A 23361-nucleotide genomic window follows, 5' to 3' on the forward strand; every position below is an offset into this window, starting at 1 on the left:
ATAGGTTAGGGAGGCAGGAGAAAGCAAAGCAGGGACAGGGGGAATCTATGAGATTGTATGTAAAATTGATGCCTGATGGTGTTGCTCAGTGGTTGAGCATGCCCGGATTCTGGCCAGGACACATGCCCAGGTTGTGTGCTCCATCCCCAGTACGGGACTTGCAGGAGGCAGCTGATCGGTGTTTCTATCTCTTCCTTTCCTTTCCTCTCAGCACTTGTGTTAAAAAATGTTTTAAAAAATGAATAGACACATATTTTTTTCCCTTTGGTGGGTATAGGATAGCTAACAGTTAACATCAATCATGATCTTTATTAAGGAAGGTCTAAGACATGGAGGGACTGGACCATGATTTTAGTTAGGAAGTTTTAATTTTAGGCTACTTTCTGTCTCTGAGTTTGTAGGGCCCACCATGTAGATCTCTCCTGAGCCTCTCAGGTTTAATATTGGCCCTTTTTCATCCACAGGTTTCTAGTTCACGGTTCCTAAAAAGTGTGATGTGAACAACTGAGTATGTAACTGGAAATTCGAGTCTAGAAAACATTCAAATTAGGATTTTCAGAGATGAATAAACCCAATCTCATCACTCAGGGAGCCCAGGTGGAAGACGAAGTCCTTCAAGAGACAAGACTTCAAGAGTCATACTTATCCTGGCTGGCCCAGGGGGCGGGTTCAGGTATAGCCACGCCCCCTCCCAGCCAATGGGAGGTCTCAGCCTCCACCCCTTCTCCCCGCTGGGACCAGGCGGGCCACTCCGGGGGATAAGACTACAATTCCCGGCGTGCCGCGCGTCCCGGCTAACAAGGAGCCGGAAGTGGGGCGAGGGAGGTCTAAGGGCACGAGGGAAGTGGCGGGTGGGGATTGAGGGGGGCGTGCAGGTGAGCTAACCGGTGGCAGGTCGCGGGCATGGCCGAGGCCAGGAAGCGGCGGGAGCTGCTTCCCCTGATCTACCAGCATCTGCTGCAGGCAGGCTTTGTGCGCGCGGCGCGGGAAGTGAAGGAGCAGAGCTGCCAGGTAAGCGAGTGCAGGCCGTGTGCGAGGGCCGCGTGTGAGATCTGCAGAGCCGCCCCCACGCCCCTTCCCCTGGCGGGCGCCCACGGCCAGGCCCCCCGGTGCTCGAGGACTCGACCAGGGGTACCAGGATCCGCCGCCTCCGGCCTCCCTGCCGTTCCCAGTCCCCCTGGGCCTCAGTTTCCCCATCGCGTGCAGTGGGCGGGCCCGGTCGTGGGATCCACACGCAGGGCTCTGTGATTCCCGCGTCGCGTACTTCCACCCTCCCTTTCTGGTAGAGGCGTTTTCAAGTTTCCTACGTGCCGGGCCACGTGGCTTGATCCGGCCCCTAGGGTGGAGAAGGTAGCAGCAAGTTTGAGGGGTGGATTGCCACCGCCCCGAAAGAGAGCGCCCAGAAAAGGGGCCTGTGACCCCGTCTCTGAGCTGGAGCTCGGGCCCTTAAGACCCCCCGACCCCACTCCCCCCCATCTGTACTGAGTCAGACAGCTTTGGGGTTTCAGCTTCTGGTGTAGTAGTCATGTCTTCATTCATTCAGCAGCTGTTAATCCGGCGCTCTGGCTGCTGGTGACAAAATGATGAGCAGGGCCCCCAGCCCTCCTAGAGCTTACAGTCTAATCGTGGTAGAGAAGCCCTGGCTGGTTTGGCTCAGTGGATAGAGCGTCGGCCTGGGGACCGAAGGGTCCCAGGTTCGATTCTGGACAAGGTCACATGCCCAGGTTTCGGGCTCAATCCCCAGTGTGGGGCCAGCCAGAGGCAGCTGGTCAATGATTCTCTCTCATCATTGATGTTTCTGTCTCTCTCTCCCTCTCCCTTCCTCTCTGAAACCAATAAAAATATATATGTTTTTAAAATGTGGTAGGAAAGATAGATATAAATCATAAAAGTGTACACTCAAAACACGACGTTAACTGCCAAGAATGAGAGGCATCAAGCGCTAAGAGAGGGGTGGCCGGTTGCCCTTTTCTGAGGCATGGAGGCCTGTTCACCGGAGGAAGTGGTGTAGGTTTGAGATCTGGCAGAAGGGAGGTGTATATTCCAGGCAGAGGTGCAAATGCCCTGTGGTGGGATGGGACTTGTTGCTGACTGTTGGCCTTGGGAGAGTCTACTGTGGCTGAAATGTGGAGTCCAGGGGGGATAGAGGTTCCTTGCGGGTGGGAGGAGGTGTGGTGGTGCTGGTTGGAGCCCTGGTGTAGGCAGTTTGGTCTTAATCTGAAAAGCCCCGGGAGGGTTTTAAGCTGTTAAAGTGATAAACCAATATCCTTTTAGCTCCAGTGGATGCTTGCTCTCAGGTTCTCCTGGAGAGACTAAAGGATGATGGGCCCTAAGACATTATCCATGCTTTTTCCAACCCTCCCTAGACTTCAGTTGCTCTTCTTACTCCATTTATATCACTTACCAGCTAAGGAGGGCAAAGACAGTACCTGTCTTCGTTGGGGCATTTGCCTAAGTAAAGGTAGGATCTTGCTCATGGAGGGTACATTCTAACAGGAACAGACAGGTGACAAATATTTTTAAGGTTAATGATGTAATGTGCTAGCTATAAACATAAGACAGGAATGGGGGATAGGAATGCCCAGTTATAACTAGGGTAGTCAGGAGGCCCCACTGAGGAGGTGACATTTGGCCAGAGACCTGAAGGGAAGGAGGGAGGGAGGGAGGGAGAGAGCTGTGTAGTTAGCATTCCAGACAAAAAGAATAGCAAGTCCTGATGGGTGCAGGGTGGCCTGACACATTTGAGGGGCATGAGGAGGACAGTGTGCCTAGGGAGGAGTAGCGTGAGACTGACCCTTGATGTCTCAGTGTTACTGGCTCACTGTGCTGGGCACTGACTAGATTTATCCCATTCAGGCCAGATAGCGAGGTGGGTACTGCTGTCATCCCCATGTCATGAGGAGGAACATGAAGTGTGAAGAGATGAGCCCAGCTATTCAACAGGAGTTCTGCATGACTCCAGATGTACCTCTTGGTCACTCTGCCCAGGGCCCTGATGCCCTCTGCCTTCACCGCACGTTGCTCACTCAGCCTTCCGGGGCACTTGGCATCCCAGGTTCTTGGTACTTGCAGAGACAGTGGACCCTCAGGCCTGGGCTCCAAAGACCTGGATTTCACCTGTTTCCCTCGGCTTCTTTCAAGGGACTGGCACCATTTGGTTCCAGTACTTTCTCAGGGGATAAGTGGGCTGTAGTCATGCCACCTGGATGCCTCGGTGTCTGGGCTGTGGTTCCTCCTGCCCTGGAGAGCTTGACCAGCCTGGCCTTTAAAAGCCTTTTAAAAGGTCATGGGTGGGAAAAGCCCTGTCTTGTGGCCTCTATGCATGGAAAGTGCCAGGGAGGCTGGGGACTGGATAAATGCTGGCCTGGAGCATTCCAGTCCAGTCTCAAAGGCACCTCTCACCAACATGTTGTCTTAAAAGGTTTTAACTGGAAATACTTGCCCTGCTTGTCTCTACAAGGTCTGGGTGGTAATGGCAGGGCAAGCAGACATATTTCCCAGAGCAGAAGACCCCCTGCTCAACCACCTGTCTGTGCGAGTCGTGAGATTGTGGAGAATTGGAGCCAAGGAGGACCCTTACTGTGCTGTGGGGTTAATTGCTGCTCTCTCTTTACTTCTCTGCAGAAAAGTTTCCCAGTTCAGCCTGTAACCCTTCTGGACATCTATACGCACTGGCAACAGTAAGTCTGACCGTGTTGAAAGTGTGGAGGAGGGACACCCCAAGCTGTCAGCTTGGAGTAAGCTAGGGTACTAATCTGGCCTAACATCTGTCCCCAAAGCCCACTGTAGACACCATTATCGCCCCCAGGAAGGCAGGTCACACGTCGGAGTGTGTGGCAGTAGAAGAGGATATTGAGAGCTATAATCAGTATTGAATAATAATAAGGGCAGAAGCTTCTCAGTAATGTTATTCGTTCAATCAGCAAACATTTATTGAGCATTTATTAAATGCCAAGCCTGTTCTAAGCATGGAGGTGTTATGAGATGAGACAGACATGCCTCCTTCTTTCCTGGGGTTGACATTCAAGTCAGGGAGGTAGGCATACATCAAAGAATGAAACGAATGAATGTGAAATTACAGTGCTTATAAGGATTATGAAAAAGAGGTACCCAGTGTCAAAACCGCATAAACCTCTTGTGGGGTTCTAGGGGAAGTTTCTCTGCAGTGACCTTTGATTTGAAAGCTGCAGGAAGTGGGAGAGTGACCTAGGCGATAGGTATGGAGAAGCAGGTGGAGTGTACCCTGCAGAAGGAACTGCTGATGCTGAGGCCTGAAGCCGTGAGCACAGTGCAGATAAGGCCGGGGAGTCGGCAGGGCTCACCCCATGCAAGGCCTGATCATCCACAGTGAGAAGTTGTCTCTTTATCCCAAGAGCAGTGGAGCCATGGAAGGGGGAAGCAGTGATGGGCTCGCTCTGTAGCTTGGACGTCATCATCCAGGCAAGAGCTGATGGGGAATAGTAGAAGGTAGGAAGTAGATTCCAGGAATATTCAGGGATGAACCCAGGATCTGTGGATGGGTTGGGGAGACAATCCAGTCCAATCCCAGGTATCTGGCTTGTGTATGGAGTTGCAAGGGAGCCTGATTTGGAGGGGAAAATTTCAAGGACATGTTACAGAGTGTGAAATGCCTGTGAAACATGTAAAACTTAAGTACTTTTCAAGGACTGAAAAATGATCTCCATGCCCTGGCCTGACCACAGCAGACCAGGTGAGTGAAGGACCTGGAGCCATGTCCCATAGAGAATACTGAATTGCCCAGGATGGAAAAGAGATGGCAAAAGGGCAGGTGAGGGGACCATGGTTTGCACATCTGTAAGGACAAAGGCAGTGGCATGTTCTCTGGGACCCTGGGTGACTGAGGTGGCATCCGTATGTACCTGCTTTAGGAAGAGGTTTCAGCTTCTGAACATAAGTGCTTGGTCATCAGAACTATCCAAAAATTAGGCTACAGCGGGAGTGGTGAGCTCCCTGTTATCAGAGGTATGTAAGCAAAGGCAGGAATGGTATGGTTGGGGTCTCAGCTTCCAAGGTCTTTAAAAGACCAGCCAGGCCTTAATTTTTTACTCTTCTCTGCTGCTACAGCAAGCACAGGGCACACCCCACACTTCCTCTCTCTCACTCTCTCCGACTTGCCCAGGTGTCTTGGGTATCAGTCACAGCACTTCCTTCCCCAGAGACCCGCTCCAGTGAGCTGCACCACAAGCCCTTTCCTGCCTCTGGCCCCTGTGGATAAGGGGTACTGAGTGAGATGGAGCCTCATACCCACCAGAGGAAGCCAAGCCTAGTGCTTCCTGGCAAATTCAAACCCAGCAACTAGCTGCATGACGATGGATTAACGGTTTCCCTGAGCATGTGCCATCTCTGTAAAATGATAACAATAGTAAGTAAAGTGCTAAACCTGGCCGTTGGAGGCATCTTCTCCCCCCACCCCCATGCCCCCAACTTAAATAGCACCTACTATGAGCCAGGACTGTTCTTGATATAACGGAACAAACTAGAGAACAACTCCTTCCCTTGTAAAACGTTCTGTTAGGAAGAGAGAGGCAGAACAATTGATACATGTAAAAAATGAAACCTGTTTTTAACAGGATAGTCTCAACAAGGAGACCTGAGCAGGGAGCCAGGGACCTGAGCAGCACACCCCAAACTATGGCAGAGCAATGTCTCATAGCTGGAGAGTGTGGGCATAGCCAGTGACTCCCTCGGGGTGGGAGGGTGGAGTCGAAGAGATGATACTTAAAAGTTCCAAGGACTCAGCCATCTGAGTGCTTATTCTGCCAGTGCCCCAGCCGAAGACTTGCTCTTTGACTCTGGGCAAGTCACTTAGTCATTCATTTTTTGAGATGTGTGCTATGTGTGAAGGATACCTTAGTTAGCTGGAAAAGGTCCCTCCCCCTCCCCCGACCTCACTGTGTAGTTGGGGTGTCAGGCAGGAAGGAAGTAAAAGAACAGGAGCAAGAAAGTGCTCTGAAGAAAATGAAACAGGATGATAGGCTGAGACTATCTTGGGGGAGGAGGGTGGTCGGGGAGGGCCTCTCTGAGGAGGCTGGGTTGGAGCTGAGGCCTGAAGACAAGGAGGACCTGGGCAGAGTCTTCTAGGAGGAGGGCCCTGCAGGTGCTGAAAGTTCTGGAGGAGGGAGGAGCCTGGATGGCCTGCAGATGCTAGCACCTGTCACTCGACACCGGTTAGCTACTGTTAGTATGTTATTGACCATTCCAGATCGTCTTGAAACCACTAGACAGTTATAAAAAACACTTTATGACAGGGGTGGGGGACGTCTGGCCCGCAGGCCGTATAGGGCCCGAGAAATCATTTGGTCTGGCCCTGCCAAGGCATTAGGGCTGAGTTAAATGTTTGGCCAAATATAGCAGGCTAATTTTTATGTTTTTTTTTAAGTTGGTAATTGTGTATGGCCCAAGAATCCTATCTAATAAAAGAGAAACATGGTAATTGGTGTATGACTGCTACCCTTCCCATTGGCTAATCAGGGCGATATGCAAATTAACTGAGAGCCAAGATGGCAGCCGGCAGCCAGGCAGCTGGAAGCTAACATGAGGCTTGCTTGCTTTAGTGACATTGGCTTCCCCGCCTGCCCTGCAGGCCTCTCAGCTGCACTCTAAGCAACTATGTTACAAAAATAGAAGCCAAACAAAACCCCGGGCTTCAGCCAGCAGGACCGCAACACTGTTTCAAATACAGAAGGGTAAACAAAGGCCAGAAACCTGCTTTCAGCAGTGGAAGTCTCATAGCTGGAGCCGAGCCTCAGAGCTAAAGCTGGCCCAGAATGAAAAAAAAAGGAAAAAAGGACAGGTTGGGGGCTTCCGTCACCCGCCAGCCTGAAAACGGCCCTCAGCCCCTCACCCAGGCTGGCCAGGCACCCCAGTGGGGACCCCCACCCTGATCCAGGACACCCTTCAGGGCACACCAACCGGCCCCCACCCGTGCACCCGGCTTCTATCCTATATAGTAAAAAGGGAATATGCCTCCCAGCACTGGGATCAGCGGAGCCGCGAGGCCTCCCGGCACCGGGATCAGCGGAGCAGCGAGGCCTCCCGGCACCGGGATCATCGTGACAGGGGGCAGCGACCAAACCCCCCTGATCGGCCCTGCTCTGTGTGTGACAAGGTGCGGCACCCCAACCCACCATGCCACCCACGGGCCCTGCTCTGTGTGTGACAGGGGGCGGCGCCCCAACCCCCCTATCGGCTGTACTCTGTGAGGGACACGGGGGAGCTCCTCAACCCCCTGATCGACCCTGCTCTGTGCGTGACAGGGGGCGGTGCCCCAACTCCCCAATCGGCCCTGCTCTGAGCCGGACTAGGGGCTGCACCTAAGGATTGGGCCTGCCCTCTGCCACCCGGGAGCGGACCTAAGCCAGCAGGTCGTTATCTCCTGAGGGGTCCCAGACTGCGAGAGGGCACAGGCCGGGCTGAGGGACCCCCTCGCCCCCCCGAGCGCACAAATTTTTGTGCACCGGGCCTCTAGTGAAGTTATAAATAGCCCAGTGGCCCTTGGCAGAAAAATGGTTCCCCACCACTGCTTTATGAAATGAGTGAAAATGCAGAGTTTTACCTACACTATGTCTTCATCGCCATTTAAACTCTGTGTATCTCCTTTGGAGGTGGGGCAGGATGTGGGAAGGTCTTTCTTTCCGAATCTCCTGGAGTTGTCCCTGTCACCAGTTGGTGTAGCCAGTCACCCTTGTCCTGCAGAACCTCGGAGATTGGCAAGAAGCGGAAGGCCGAGGAAGATGCAGCGCTGCAGGCCAAGAAGGCCCGCGTGTCAGACCCCATTAGCACCTCGGAGAGCTCAGAAGAGGAGGAGGCGGCAGCTGAAACCGCCAAAGCTGGTAAGGGCCCTGCCTGCTGGGCACTGCTGGGGGCTCCCATGATTGGTGCTTGTGGGGGCTTAGCCCAGGGCCCAGCCCCTTTTAGGTACAAGTTGTTGGGTATTGGATTGTTTCAGAGGGACTGCCTCCAGCTTCTTCAGTGAGCTGTGGGAAGACCAGGACCTTTTAGGGGGAATTTCAGGAAGGCCTGCCTGTCTGTTTCAGCCCTTCCTCTGCACCAAACATTGTGTCCCCAGTGCCTTCTTGGTAGCATGTGGCAGGACTGTGAGCCAGTCCTTTTCCTCTGTGGTCCTCTGTCTCATCACCAGGGAGTTGGGACTCCATGCAGACACGTAGCTTTCATTTTCCCTCTCTCTGGCTCCTGGTGGACGTGGCTGATGTACCACAGAGCTCTTTCCCACAAATCTGGGCTCAGCCTCAGATCCGTATACAGCACCAGGCGCCACACCGATTCCTGCGTGAGCGAAAGCCTGTTTGCTGTTCCTAGATGAGAGAAGGCTCACCTGGCTCACCCAGCGGGTGTTTGTGTTTTGTAGCCCCAAGACCAGCATCCACCAACTCCTCAGTTGTGAGGGCGGTTTTGCCATCAAGCATGAAAGGAAAAGCCACGGTGAGTGGGACCGTGTCCCAAGCTGTTACCGTAAGAGCTGAAGTGCCCTGTGAGGGGCAGTCTCCGTGAGAGAAGGGTAGGGTTGTGGGTAATTGTCCATCTTGGATTCGAATCTCAGCCCAACTTACCAGCTGTGGGGTCTTGCCGAGTCCCTTCACCATTCTGGGCCTCCGTTTCCTTTTCTGTAAAAATAATTATAAAATAATGATAATAATCACAATAAACTGTTAACCAATCACTTAGCAAGCAACAGCTGTGTCCCCAGAACAGTCACCTGTTCTCCACACCTCCTTGAGGGGAGGCACCATTTTTAGCCCCACTTTAAAGGTGGAGAAACAAACAAACTAAAATAAACTAAAATAAAGGTGAAGAAACAGAGAGGTAGGGAGATGGTTTGTCCAAACTCACAGGGCTAGGAAGTGGTAGAGCTGGGTTCAGATGTGGTCCGTGTTCTCAGTTCACCAGGCCATACCCAAGTGTGTCTGTCTGTCACCTGTTCTCTGTAGGCAGAGACCAAGAAAGGCAACAAGACAGTGAACTCCACCCCACAGCCTGCCCTCGGAACCACTGCCAAGCCTGGTGAGCGCCCCCTGAGCGGGCGGGAGGCAGGCCTTTGTGCTGCTTCCAGCTCTGGGACATTCTGGAATTCAGAGGCATCTCCATGACAACGAGGCCCCACCTCAGATCATTTTCCCCTCCCTCGATGAGGGAGAATCAACCATGGGGATGCATCAGGCTTTGCTGAGGGAGTTGAGTAGCCTGGGTGGTGGAGTATTTTCTGGTTTATTGGTCTCGGGGGTATAAGCCCATCTCGGAGGCTTAGAGACCAAACTGAGAGGCCTGGGTTTGGGTGTTTGTCCTGCCTGCCTCCATGTATGCAGGAGGGAGATTTTTCTAAGCTGGCACAAGTGTTAAGGCCTCAGAGGGGCTGGGAGGGATGGCCCTCAGTGCCCTCCCTATGCATCCCGCAGGATTGGCATCCGCGGGCCAGGTCGACAGCTCCAGCGAGGAGACCTCCAGCTCGAGCGATGAGACCGATGTGGAGGTAATTGCTCCCCATCCTCAGGAGCTGCCCCTGCACACCTTGAACTCTCCCTCCCAGGAGCCTGACTTCACAGACAAGTGGGACCAGATCAGTTCAGCTAGTGTTTCAGGGTGACTGGGAGCTAGACAGGTGGGGTCGGGGGGCCGGGGGGTCTGGCGGGCCCTGACGGGGGAGGACCAGGTGCTGCTCATTGCACTCTGGGCCTGAGAAGGGTCTAGGGCTGTGGGGTGGAGACACCATTTGCCTATGTGACAAAAGAAGGCTTCCTGGGAGAGGTGGCACTGGAGCAGGGTCTTATGCACAGGACCTCACCTAGGGGAAAGCTGTCATAGGAACTGGTGTCTGTGGGACCTGGAGGAGGAGGCCAGGTGAAATGGGCAGGGGGGTGAAGGATTCAGGGATGGAGATGATAGGCCAGGTCAGAGCATCGGTTAAGGCAGGGAGTGAGGAGAGAAGCCGGGGGGCCCCGAGAGCCCCACTAAGGCCTCTGCTTTATCCTGAAGGTGTCGCCAGGGAGTTTTCAGGAGGAAGGGAACAAATTGCCCTTTCTCTTTCACTAGGTAAAGGCCTCGGGGAAACCCCCCCAGGTCAAAGCTGCCTCAGCCCCTGCCAAGGGGTCTCCTAGGAAAGCAGCGGTCCCAGCACCCCCTGGGAAGGCAGGACTTGCAGCTGCCCAGGCCAAGGCAGGGAAGCCAGAGGAGGACTCGGAGAGCAGCAGCGAGGAATCAGACAGTGAGGAGGAGGCGCCAGCTCCCAAGACCTCACTTCAGGTGAGGCCGGGGAAGGAGAGCCCGCAGCCTAGACCCCTCCCCAAAAGGCTTTCTGAAGACTGGGTCTCCCACTGCCAAAGAGCCCCAGCTCTGCTCCGAGCCTGCCCCAGCCCCTCTCAGTATGATGTGTGCGGCGTCATTGCTCTGTCTGGTTTCCTGGGTCTCCTCACATCCACCTCTGGGCTGCCTCTCCTGATTCTGCTTCTCTCACTCCAGGTGAAGGCCTCGGGGAAAACCCCACAGGTCAAAGCTGCCTCAGCTCCCACCAAGGAGTCCCCCAGGAAAGGGGCTGTCCCAGCACCCCCTGGGAAGGCAGGGCCTGCAGCTGCCCAGGCCAAGGCAGGGAGGCCAGGGGAGGACTCGGAGAGCAGCAGTGAGGAATCGGACAGTGAGGAGGAGGCGCCAGCTGCCAAGACTGCGCTTCAGGTGAGGCCCGGAAAGTAGAGCCCGTGCCCGTGCCCGTGCCGAAAGGCCTTCTGAAGACTTGTTCTCCCACTCTAGCCAGTTTGGCTCAGTGGATAGAGCGTTGGCCTGGGGACTGAAGGGTCCCGGGTTCGATTCCAGTCAAAGGCATGTACCTTGGTTGTAGGCTTAATCCCTGGCCATGGTCAGGGCTTGTGTAGGAAGCAACCAATCTATGTGTCTCTCTCACGTCGATGTTTCTCTCTCTATCTCTCCCCCTCCCTTCTACTCTTTCTAAAAATCAATGGAAAATATCTCCAGGTGAGGACTAACAAAACAAAGACTTATTCTCCCATTCCCATGCATGCTCCGAGCCTGCCCCACCCCTTCTGATAGTGTGATGTGTGCGGCGTCATTGCTCTGTCTGGTTTCCTGGGTCTCCTCACATCCACCTTTGGGCTGCCTCTCCTGATTCTGCTTCTCTCACTCCAGGTGAAAGCCTCGGGGAAAACCTCGCAGGTTAAAGCTGCCTCGGCCCCCACCAAGGAGCCCCCCAGGAAAGGGGCTGTCCCAGGACCCCCTGGGAAGGCAAGGCCTGCAGCTGCCCAGGTCAAGGCAGGGAGGCCAGAAGAGGACTCAGAGAGCAGCAGCGAGGAATCGGACAGTGAGGAGGAGGTGCCAGCAGTGGTACCTGTAACCTCAAACCTGGCTCAGGTGAGGCTGGAGGACACTACATGGCCTGTGCCCTGCCTGCAGAGCCACCCATGGGCTTGTGCTCCCCGTCCTGCACCTAGAGTACCGGTCCCCCATTTGCTCTCCTCACCTATCTTACCTCACACACATTCCCTCTGTGGGCCCCCTGCCCTAATCCTGTCCTTTGTCACTCCCAGGCAAAGCCCTTGGGGAAAAACTCCCAGGGCAGAGCCACCTCAGCCACAGGACCCCCTGGGAAAGGCAGCGTCCCAGCACCTCCTGGGAAGGCAGGGTCTGCAGCCACTTTGGCTCAGGCCCGGAAGCAGGAGGAGGACTCAGAGAGCAGCAGCGAGGAGTCAGACAGTGAGGAGGAGGCATCTGCAGCCACAGCTCCAGCCCAGGTGAGGCCACAGCATATCCTGACCCTGAGCGGTCCCCACTGGTCAGCTCCACAGGGAGCTCTGGGGACTGCATGAGCTTCACCCCAGGGCAGATGGCAGCTTGGAATCCAGGGTCCTCCTCCAGCCTCTAACTTCTGTGTCCCTCAGGCAAAACCAGCTTTGAAAACTCAGACCAAGGCCTCCCCAAGGAAGGGCATTCCCATTGCCCCTGCATCTGCCAAAGTCCCCCCAGTGCGAGTGGGCACAGCGACTTTGCCAGCCTGCACATCCTCCCCAGCTGTGGCCAGGGACACCCAGAGGCCGGGGGAGGATTCTTCAAGCAGCGAGGAATCAGAGAGCGAGGAGGAGGCAGCTCCTGCCACAGCAGGGACACAGGTGAGGCCAGTGTGCTTGGCTGACTCAGGGCCAGCCCCTGGTGGGCCTTTGGGTTCCTGTGACATAGCTCTCTTCCATGTCCTTCTAGGCTAAGTCTGTGGGGAAAAGCCTCCCAGTGAAAGCTGCCTCAGGGCAAGGGACCACCCTGGGACTCCCTGGGAAGGCAGGGCCCATGTTGGCCCAGGTCAAAGCTAAGACGCACGAAGACTCAGAGAGCAGTGAGGAAGAATCAGACAGTGAGGAGGCTTCCTCGGCTCCAGCACAGGTGAGGCCTAGGAGGAGCCAGCCCATCCCACCCACATCAGTGTCTGGGACAGGGCTGAGGGTGGGCTCTGCTGTTTTCCTCAGGTGTGCAGAAGTCTCAGGAGCAACCTCAGCTCATCCCCAAGCAAACATGGGGGCTGGTGCCTGGGTTCAAGTCCCTAAAGAGTGATATAATCCATCAGGGCCTGTGTACTCTTCTGTAAATTGAAAATCAGCCCTTACAGGGTTGAGAATTTAACAAGATCTCACCTGCCACACCCAACAAGGGGCCTGCACACAGCCAGCTCTCATTTTCCTGAGGGTGGCCAGGCTGCTGTGCAACAGAATGGAGTCATCTCCCAGCCTGGAAGAACTGGGAGAGGTGAAGATAGCTCACTCCCTACACTCACCCACCCACCGTTTATTATTTTTAATTGTTGCTTTTCTTTTAATAACCACTCAGAAGCTAGTCATTTCTTTTTCCCTCTACCAGAGCACACATTTCTAAGGATTTTTTTGGTTCCCCTCTCACTATTACCTTGTGGGACTTTTAAACTACTCGTGCCCTCCCTGAGTCTTGGCCCAACAGGCTCCTATCCACTTTTTCCAAGCTGTGGACACATTCCAAAACAAGTTTCAATATGCTGATCCCTTAAATATTTGTCTTCCCATCTGAGCTTCCCACCTGTACCATGAGATCGGTGTTCATCTGTGTTGATTTCTGCAGAAGGAAATTGGAGTTTAAAGGCATTGTTTGGTGATGTGCTCCAGCTCAGCCGCCCAGTGAGGGCCAGAGCTGGGCCTCTGCCCCAGAGTGCCTGCCTCAAAAGCCTTTTGTCTTTCTCGCTTTCTTCTGCCACATCTTGGCCAGAACTTTTCCAGCCACAGTAATGATTATGGATTTGGGGTCTTACTTTCTCTCAGGGTGAACAATAGAGATGCTAACCCTCTCTAGGGGACAGCTGTACAGCCCCATGCCCTTGTCAGAGACGGTGCCGTCATTGCTTCAGGAAGCCTGTGAAGAGCTCCTGCTAAAACAGACGGGCGGATAAGGGGAGTCGTGTTCACCTTTTCCATGCCTTCGCCTGAAGGATGCGGATAGTGACTGTGCCTCTGTTGGGGGATTATGAGGATTAAGTGACGTAATGCTTACATTGCCTCACCCTCAGAATGCTGTGCATGCTAACTGGGTTTCACACGCTCAGCTCTCACGGGGTCAGAAATGAGTCAGGTAGTCTCTGATCTGCTCAGAGACACCAACCCAGCTCAAATTAAACCATCCGTTTGGGAATCGAGGTCCAAAACAGACAAAGTAGCAAAGACAGAGGATTGGTTCTAGAAAACTAAGTATGCCAGAGACTCAGGAAGATGATTCAGGATTTAAATGCCCTTGTGTGCAAATGGCTGAATAAGCAGTAGGGTGTCTTCTGGCCTTTTGTTGTATGTTGACATTTTTACACTTCTTTCATTCTTGAATCACACTTGGTTGTAGTGTATACTCCTTTATATTTGTTGACTTCCTTTGCTAATCATTTGTTAAAGATTTTTGTATCTATATTCATGAGGAACATTGGTCTGTAGTTTTCTTTTGATGTGTTTGCCTGGCTTTAGCATCAGGGTGATACTGGCCTCATAAAATGAGTTGGGTCATATTCTTTCCTGCTTTCTGAGTTTGTTAGATTGGTAGTATTTTTTTTCTAAATTTTTCTCTAAGGACTACATTAGCTTCATCCCATGGATTGTGAAGTGATATAGTTTTTATTTTAATTCTTTGTGGGTTTAGAAGTAGGTTAATTTCCAAATATCTGGGATTATGCAGATTTCTTTCTGTTATTGATCTCCAATTAAATCCTGTTGTCCCTGGAGAACATGTTTTGTATGATTTCAGTCCTTTTAAATTTATTAACACCTGTTAATAAAGATCAGGTTAGTCCTTTGTGTCTTTTGTTTTATCTACATAAGAGTCATTATCCCCCTATGGATGACTTGAGTGCTGTACTGAGCACCTTGGCCTTAAGTCATACTTGGCTGTGCTTTAGGGGATTGACTCTTAATTTCATTTGTCCTCATGTGGATGTGGAATCTAGGGTATGGAGGATTTCTTCTGGCACTGATCCAATGACATCTCTGACAGGCAGGGGCCTTGAGGTGCTGCCAAATTGCTCCTCCTATTTCATATTAGCAGGGCTTGCTTTCATACACTACACCAAGCATGTCAAACTCAAGGGCTAACACTGGCCTAATAAATAAGGTTTAAGTTTATGTAGGCCGCAAAAAAGCAAAAGCTTCAATTTTCATAGAAACATAAGTTTATTTTGATAGAGACATGCTGAATACAAAGGGCTGAAATAAATGAGTAATGGTTAACATAAAATAATAGCACATTTTAATAAAAATTAATGTTTTTTCTTGAACATTAACTTACCAGACACTGAATAACTGCACAAGTTAATAAGCAGCCAAACAAGTCAGTACAAGACTAATGACTTGAGAATTGGCTGCTAAAATATTCACTGCTAATATTAGTGGAGAGAAATAGTGCGCCTGTGTGTAAGGCACGTAAGGAAAACGAATGCAGCGTGATTATGATAGTCATTAGCGAACATTGTAGTTCGTTATTAATAATTATGTATAACAGAATATTGTAAAAGTTAAGTTACAAAACTTTTATTAAAATGTATCTTGCATACCATTATATTGGCTGGGCCGCAAAAATATTTGATGTGGGTCACATGTGGCCCGAGGGCCATGAGTTTGACATGCTTATACTACACTGTCAAGAATTTCGCTCTTTATTGCTCTCATCTCTGCTGGCGACCCTGATAGGCATTTGGGGGGTTCCCTAGGATCAGTTAACATTAGGTTAAGCTGAAGACAAACTCAAACTATGGTTTTCTGCCTTGTTCTGCCCTCCTCAGTAGCTGGTCCCCATCTCATAGACCAAATTAGCTGGTTAAGCTCCAGCTACGACCTCAGCCAGAAGGAAGAAGACACATGTTTCCTACATGTGTAAGAGAGTCGAGCGTGTGCTCAACTTATATTCCATTAGCTAGAACTTGGTCATACGGCCACCTCGCTGAAAGGGAGCCTCGGAAGCACCTCGCTCTGGGTAGTCTTGTGATTAGCTAACACTAGGAAGCGCTCTCAACAATGGGTATCAAGTGTACCAGGAACTTACACACTGCAAACCTCTCAGTCCTCATGGCAACCCCATGCGTGGGCCTTATTATTATCCCTGCTTTACAGAGGAGGACACTGAGGCCCAGCAGGGTCAAATGGTTTACCCAGGTCCACACAGCTATTACGTGGAGGCGCCAGAATCGGTGTTCTTGGATGACTGCTCTACTGCATCTCACCTTCTCCCTTCCGTGGTTCCCTTTTTCCTTCCAGGTGAAGGCCTCAGTGAAAACCTCTCAGAGCAAAGCCCAACCCGCTCCCACCAGAGTGGCTTCAGCCAAAGGGGCAGCATCAGCTCCCGGGAAAGTGGTCACTGCAGCTGCTCAAGCCAAACAGGGGTCCCCGGCCAAGGCAAGTGGGGCCAGCACCCCAGGAGGTGCTGGGGTGGAGCGGAGAAGAGGACCAAGCAGTGGCCCAACCTGGGCAAGGGCCCTGCATGGGCGGGAGCAACGTCGCCACCATCACACTGTGGGTGGGGTTTAACCTAAAAAGAACTGCTGTTTACTTCTTTCCTCAATACCGTTACCTCCTTGCAATTCAGGCAAAGCTGCCGGCGAGAACCCCCCAGAGCAGTGCCGTCTCGGTGAGGGGCCAGGTGTCTGTGCCAGCTGCAGGGAAGGCAGCGGCCCCAGCAGCCCAGGCTCCAGGGCCAGTCGAGGATGACTCGGAGAGCAGTGAGGAAGAGACGGACATCGAGGGGGAGGCACCCACTCCGGTGAGGCCCTGGGAGGGCAGAGAGTAGCCCTGTGCTTCCCCCACAGCACACCTCCGTATGCCATCCATCCCCTGTGTCCCTCTGCGTTCCCTGCCCTGATTCTCTTTCTGTCACTCCAGGCAAAGCCCTCAGGGAAGACCACCCAGGTCAGAACTGCCTCGGCCCCTACCAAAGGGTCCCCCAGGAAAGGGGCTGCCCCGCCACCCCCTGGAAAGACAGGACCCACAGTCGCTCAGGCTAGGAAAAAGGAGGACTCGGAGAGCAGCAGCGAGGAGGAGTCGGACAGTGACGGGGAGGCACCGGCAGCTGTGACCGCAGCTCAGGTGAGACCTAATGAGGAGGCAGCCACAATGCCAAGCCACCGTCACCTATTCCGGGGTCAGAACTGGGGCTCAGGGCCAGGTGGGGAAGGAAGACTAGGTAGATTGAGGCTCTGTCCTCCAGGGTGTCTTCCACGTCTCCTTCGGTGAACCCTGCTGTAAAACTTCCCCAAACCCGGCCTCCCTGATGCCGGGTGTCCTAAGCACTCCTATACCTAGCAAAGCCTCCAGTTTGAGTGGACATACCAGCCCCATGGAAGGCGAGGCCAGAAACTCCCATTCTTTGCCAAGACACATGAGGCCAAGAATCCAAAGTTGTCAGAGCCATGGGAGGCTTGGGTGGTAGTGCAGGTGCCACCAGGCCTGGGGAGCTGGAGGAAGTCACATCCCCTTGCTGGGCCTGGCCGCACACCAGCACGTGCATCTTCCTGGGGAGAGCTCGTCCAGCTTAGTGTGAAGCCTGGGGTGTGGGGAGAGGGAATGAAGAACGGACTTCCCTGGGTCACTTTCCCTCTGTCTGCCTGCAGAAGGCAGCAGGGTGGCTGTGTCCTGCCAAAGTTCATGATAACAAACTAGGACTTAGAGGGCTCAGGTGTGTAATGGAAATGATTGATATTGAGCCTTGGTATCAGGAGAGACAGGAGAGAGTGGTGGCAACCAGGGCAACTTTTAGAGCCCTTGCCCCATCCAGGAGTTAGTCTCTGTCAGCGCCAGTCAGTTGTGACCTTGTGGAGATGTGTCCTCCCTGTGGCAGGATCTTCCTTTTCTTTTTTTTTCTTTTTTTTTTTAATATATTTTATTGATTTTTTACAGAGAGGAAGGGAGAGAGACAGAGAGCCAGAAACATCGAAGAGAGAGATACATCGATCAGCCGCCTCCTGCACATCTCCCACCGGGGATGTGCCCGCAACCCAGGCACATGCCCCTGACCGGAATCGAACCCGGGACCCTTCAGTCCGCAGGCCAACGCTCTATCCACTGAGCCAAACCGGTTTCGGCGGATCTTCCTTTTCTTAAGGAAAGCTGGAAGTCCCCGTGCCAGGCTTTTAGCTGGGGTGTTGCAGCCAAGTGTGAACTGTGCTGGGGCCACTGGCTCACCCCTATAACCTCATCCCGGCTGCTGTCACCTCTCGTGCACGTGCCGGGCCAACAGCACTTAGTCCTCAGGTTTTAGCCGTGTCTTATTCATGCATCCCTTTCAAGTTCAGAGTCAGCTCTGGCAGGAGGTTAAGCAGAGTGGAGGCCGGTGTTTCCAGTGGCTGGGGACCATACTGGCCAGCAGCCCCGTGTCCGTTCATCTGTGCCATCTTTCCCCCTCCCCGCCATGTGCAGATAGGGGCACACTGCCATCCCTGGTCGCTGCAGCTGGCCTTGGTTTCCCAGTCCCTCAGTCCTGCTCCCCCTCAGCTAATGCCTGCTTCCCCCCACCTTGTGCCTGTCCCATCAGAAGAAGAGTAACTCCAAAGCTGCCAAAAGTAACACACTGGCCCCAGCAACCCCAAAGAAGAATGCAGAGGGGTCCTCGGAGAGCAGTGACGAGGAGCTGCCGGCAGGCCAGGTAGGCCGCACCTTCTCTCTGAGCACCGGGCAGGCTCAGAGCTGGGCTGGAGGGCCTGTGGGGTTGAGGGCAGATCTTTCCCATTTAAACAGCACTTCACAGTTTCCAGAGCCCTTGCCTCTATTTTGACACATTTGTCTTCACAATAACCCCCTGAGTGAGGCCACAGAGTGTCTGAACATCCAGGCCTCAGCCAGATAGTCGAGGGTCAGAGCCGGCGCTGCCACCACCAGCCCAGGGATGCTGGGCGCGCCAGCTGTTCTGAGGCCTGGGTGGCTCAGCGGTAAACAGGCAGGGTGGCGTCCTCCCTCCTGCGTCTGCCGCTGGTGCAGGTCCACAGCACCCTGCCTGAGAGCTGGCGCCTGTTCCTGCAGGAGGGCGAGTGGTATTGCCCATTTGAAGTTAGGAATCAGGCCCGACGAGTTGATTTCCTGAAATCCTCGTGGCCTATAAGAAGCTAAGGAAAGGCCCGTGCGGTGTGGCTCAGTGGTTGAGTGTCGACCTTTGAACCAGGAGGTTACGGTTTGATTCCCTGTTAGGGCACCTGCCCGGGTTGTGAGCTCAAGCCCCAGAAGGCAGCCAATCAGTGATTCTCATCCTTGATGTTTCTGTCTCTCCACCTCTCCCTTACTCTCTGAAATCAATTAAAAAAGAAAAGGTGAGGAAGGGCAAACGCCAGTCCTTGGCTCCCCGAGTACCCCTGCCTCCTGTGGGGACTGGAAGTCTCCGTGGGGCTTCTTGGAATCCCAGGGCCTGGCCTGAGAGCCGCTCAGGCACCTGAGGCTCATCTTCACGTGCTCTGCTGCTGCGGTCATCCTCCCCAGATTGTGCCCCGAGGGCGGGACCAAGCCCACCTGTCTCCCCAACTCAGGCCCAAGCCTGCTGGGCCGGTGGCCAAGCTTCTGTGTGAAGCCCAGGCCTCTGGCAGATAACACCGCCCTTCGTCCTCCTCCAGCCCCAAGCTCCTGGAAGCTCCTGCCAGGCCCCTCAGTGCTAGAGTCCTGCATCGCCCAGACCAGTGGTCAGCAAACTGCGGCTCGCGAGCCACATGCAGCTCTTTGGCCCCGTGAGTGTAGCTCTTCCACAAAATCCCATGTGTGGGTGCACATGTACAGTGCGACTGAAACTTTGGGGCCCATGCGCAGAAGCTGGTATTTTGTGGAAGAGCTACCCTCAAGGGGCCAAAGAGCTGCATATGGTTTGCGAGCTGCAGTTTGCCGACCACGGGCCCAGACCATAGGGTCTCTGCCCTTCTCCCCTTACATGTCAGGCCACATGCTACTCAGTAAGATCAGGTACTGCTTGCACCCCAGTGATGGGCCCACTCAATACCTAATTACAGAATATAACTCTGTCCTAAGCCATAGACTTGCATATTCTGTTTAATCCCCACATCCAGCCTGTGAGGATAGTTCCTTCCATTATTCCCATTTTAAGGAGGAAAGAATGAGGCTCAGAGAAAGAATTGAACCACCCCAGGGTGACATGGCTGAAAACAAGTGGACAGACCTGTGTTGGAACCAGGCCCACCCCACTCTGGCCCGCTCCCGGTCCTGCCTCGACACTGCCCTCCAGGGAAGGAGCAGAGGGGCTGGGGCTGCCCTCTGCTCTGCGGAGCCTCTAGGAGGCTGCCTCCTCCCCGAGAATCTAAACAGCTGGGAGGGAGGGGAGGGGCCGCTTCGCCCTTCTGCGGGGGCAGACTAACACAATTAAAATGAACATCGTGCTTAAACTGAAACATGTAATTGGTACGTTGGTCCTGAAGATTCTGGAGTCCTTATGAAAAAAGGAGAATAGTCAGCAGTCTGTGCATTCCCCGGGAGGATTTGGGGGAAAGGCACAGCCTGGGGACACGGCTGCCTCCTCCAAACTAGGGGATTTTTGCTCCTAATCCCCAGCTCACTAATTATGATTATTATCGTTATTATGCTGTTACCAAGTACTTCTCTATGGACAAGTTTTGCTCTGTTTTTATTATTAGCCCATCAATAGAGGAAAGGGATTGATGCCAGAGTGGTGGGCAGAGCCCCAGGCTGGGAGGTGGAGAGAGGATTGTGGCTCCATTCCCCCTCACTGTGCCTCAATGTCCCCCCACCTCTAGCTTAGAGAGACTCCAGCGGGTGGTCTGTGGCTTAGCCCGTTGTCCTGGCAGTGACCCAGCCACGGTCTGTGTTGGGGGTTGGCCTCGCTGCCCAAATAAAAGGCATAGGCCCTGCCCTCAAAGTTCCAGATTGAGCAGAGAGAAAAAAGACCCGAAAGAAACGAAATTAGGGTGTTAAAGCACAGGCTTCGCTGATTGGCCTGGGAAGGAGCTCATGCCTGGCCCCTGAAGAACTGCCAGTCCCGGTTCTTGCCCCGGTTTGCAGGTCACCCTGTGTGTGCCCCTTCCCTCTCTGAGTCTCAGTCTTCTTGACCCCTGGGAGGGAGTCCCTGGGGCTCGTGAACGTGGAGGCTCCGGGCCACATTCCCAGCAAGTGGGATGTCTCGGTCCCTGGGATGGGGCTGCCCGGGGTCGGTTAACCACCCGAGACCGTTCTGAGAGGCTCCGGAGAAGAGCTGCACTCGAGCCCTGCCACCGTGGGTGCCGGCATGTGCTACTCGGCTCCCCCGACCCCGCTCTGCCCAGCCTAGGATGAGGGCATGGTTGTGATGGGCCCAGCTCCGACATGAGGTGGTGAGCACTGCCCGCAGGTTTGGTTCTCAGACGGTAGACCTGCAGTGGGACGGAGTCTCTGTGTTCCCGCCGGGTCCTTACCTCCCGGCGTCTATGTGGAGGCACAGCCAAATGTTCAGGCTGCTTCGTCTTCCCATGAGCCTTTTCCAACCGCCCTCATCACCCCGTGCACGGTGCCCTCTGGTGAGTGGACGCAGGCTGACTTTCCTAACAGCCCTTCCAACAGGTGGGAAACTGAGGCACAAAGCTCAGGGCTTGGCCACACAGTGAGGTCATGGCAGAGGTAGGGTCACCGCCTGAAGCTGGGGCGGCGAGGAGTGGGGGGGGCGCGCGCAGGTGGCGTGGGCAAGTGGAACAAGGAGGAGGCGGCGTTTGCTGCTGAGCTGCTTTTAACATCCCAGACGCTATTGTTTGCCTCGGTGGGTTCGTTGCCTCTCTGCGTCCTCAACAATCTGTTCCTCTGTCTTCTCACATATATATAGATTCCCTCCCTCAACTGTAAGCCTTCTCCCACTTCCCGTTCTCTCCCTTCCATCACGTGGGCAGGCAGGCTCTGGAAGTGGCAGATCAGAGCAGAGCAGCCGCGGGGGAGGCTGTTGGCAGGGGTAGGAAGGGCCTGAGCCCAGCAGAGCTCCCCCCTCGGGCGGTGCCTTTCTGCTTTCTTTTCACTTTTCCTCTCCCACAGCACCCTGGGGCTTAGGCGTGGAGTCAGACTCGGGGAGGTGGGCAGGGTGGTTCCTGGAGAAGACCTGGGTCCCCAACTGTAACCTCGGAAGGTCCCTCCTGGTCTCCCCAATGGCCAGAGAGAAAGCAGAACTCGGCCAGACCTGATCTCTGGGGAATGGGAAGCAGGCTCCCCACTCCCTGGCTTGGGGCTGCCGGTGCAGCGCCTGCGGTGGTCACAGTCGCCAGCGCTGCGTCCCAGGCTCATCCACAGGGTGCCAGGGCGCAGCTGCTGCTGGTTTTTCTTTGAATGTCCTAACTGGAAAATGGAAAGCGCATCCACAGCTAGGCCAACTGAAGAACCCGCACATACCCTCCCAGCCCGTTTCATCCAAACCTCCACGTAGTTGATCCTTTAAGGCACAACCACCATGTAATGTCGCACCTGGAAAGGGACCTGCCCGTTGCCCCCCCCTCCCCCCGTTTCCCACACATCTCATGACCGATATTTTTCATGTTGTGGGTCCAGATGAGGGCACTCCCTTGTGTGGTATTCTCCGTGTCACCTGGTGTTCTTCCCCTGTGCAGTGTATTTGTTGAAACTGCTGGGCGATGGAGCTGGGTTGCTGCATCCTGGTCCCATCTCAGCGGCTGCATCCACATGTGGGTGGGACCAGCAGACAGAGCCACTCCCCAGATGGATGTATATTAACAACTCTCTGCCCCTCTCAGGACTTGCGGAGCTAATCTTACCTCAGGGGTTCGTTGTGAGGGTTGGAGGGGCCTGTGAGCTGTGAGGTGCTGTGCTGGGTCATAGCAGGTGCGCGGGCTCGGGGAGCTGCGAGTGCCCAGGGGAACAGCCCCTGTCTGGCTGCCCTGAGCTCTCAGGACCCCCTTGCCTTGTCAAACCCTTCCCCGCCCCATCTTTCCCTCCCCCTGGCCCAGCCTTTAATCACTGGGGGGATGTTCTTGTTTTTGTTTTTTAAGGTGATTAAAACCCCTCTGATTTTTGTCGACCCTAATCGTAGTCCAGCTGGTCAGCCTGCTACCCCTGTGCCCACCCAGGCTGCAAGTGCCCCAAGGAAGGCCAGGAGCTCCTCGTCCGAGAGCGAGGATGAGGATGTGATCCCCGCTACACAGTGCTTGACTCCCGGTGAGCATGGCCCACCACCAAGGGCCGAGTCCCGTGCTGCAACCGCCGGGCTGGGCTCAGCTGCCAGGGGCTGCCCGCACACGCCCAGAGGGGAGCGGATGCTGGCAGGGCCACAGAGCACGCTCCTGGGCCTCAGGGCACGCAAGGTCTGTGAGCACTGCCTTGGCTCACCTCGATGAGGGACTGCTCAGGAGAATGATTTGCCAGGGCTTCACTGTACCAGCTCCAAGGCTAGAACCCAGGCCAGAGGCTACGGGCAGCAGGACCAGGTTTCTCCATAGTCTAAGGAAGAGTTTTGTCACAGCTGACCGCCTGACCATGAAAAGGGCTGCAAGAGGTAGTGAGCCTCCCGTTCCTGGTGGCCTGTAAAGGGGGTTAGGTGATCCCTAAACAAACATTTCAGGGAAGATTCCATCTGTCAGTGGGAGACAGGACCACATCTGGGATTTCTTTGATGTTTGCAACCTGTGCTCTACCAGTGATAGCAGGAAAATGGTTAATAAATGTTTTTATGATGTTTTTTAATGAGGATATTAATGTCCAATTTTGGGAGGCTAATTAAGAAATGCAGACTAGCACCAAAGGAAAAACTTACCTATACATAATCCCACTGCCGGAATAATTACTGTTAACATTTTACAGCTGTTAAATTGGCAAAAAGCTAAGCTATACCTGTGTGTTTTCGTGAGACCATGCTGTACGTATGCTC

The 23361-nt window shown here is 54.0% G+C and overlaps 1 protein-coding gene across 7 annotated transcripts in view; it reads left to right on the forward strand.

Moving 5' to 3' along the window:
* Positions 1-828: 828 nt before the first annotated feature.
* Positions 829-23361, forward strand: part of TCOF1 (Treacher Collins-Franceschetti syndrome 1) — a 31790-nt gene continuing 9257 nt past the window's right edge. For 4 of the 7 annotated variants that reach the window (XM_006766244.2, XM_006766245.2, XM_015565613.1 and 1 more), the window contains exons 1-17: positions 830-1011; positions 3625-3680; positions 7717-7853; positions 8390-8463; positions 8970-9042; positions 9435-9508; positions 10069-10278; positions 10495-10704; positions 11173-11394; positions 11571-11774; positions 11922-12149; positions 12238-12414; positions 15783-15920; positions 16111-16284; positions 16404-16607; positions 18052-18162; positions 22487-22652. In XM_006766244.2, coding sequence (XP_006766307.1) covers positions 904-1011; positions 3625-3680; positions 7717-7853; positions 8390-8463; positions 8970-9042; positions 9435-9508; positions 10069-10278; positions 10495-10704; positions 11173-11394; positions 11571-11774; positions 11922-12149; positions 12238-12414; positions 15783-15920; positions 16111-16284; positions 16404-16607; positions 18052-18162; positions 22487-22652 — 2566 coding nt within the window. In that variant the 5' untranslated portion in view covers positions 830-903. Of the gene's footprint in view, positions 1012-3624; positions 3681-7716; positions 7854-8389; positions 8464-8969; positions 9043-9434; positions 9509-10068; positions 10279-10494; positions 10705-11172; positions 11395-11570; positions 11775-11921; positions 12150-12237; positions 12415-15782; positions 15921-16110; positions 16285-16403; positions 16608-18051; positions 18163-22486; positions 22653-23361 lie in introns of all 7 variants that reach the window. The other 3 variants (XM_006766246.2, XM_006766248.2, XM_006766249.2) reach the window with 3 other exon arrangements.

This window comes from Myotis davidii, unplaced genomic scaffold (genome assembly GCF_000327345.1).
Source record: "Myotis davidii unplaced genomic scaffold, ASM32734v1 scaffold18, whole genome shotgun sequence".
In the NCBI taxonomy this organism is placed as follows: Eukaryota; Metazoa; Chordata; class Mammalia; order Chiroptera; family Vespertilionidae; genus Myotis; species Myotis davidii.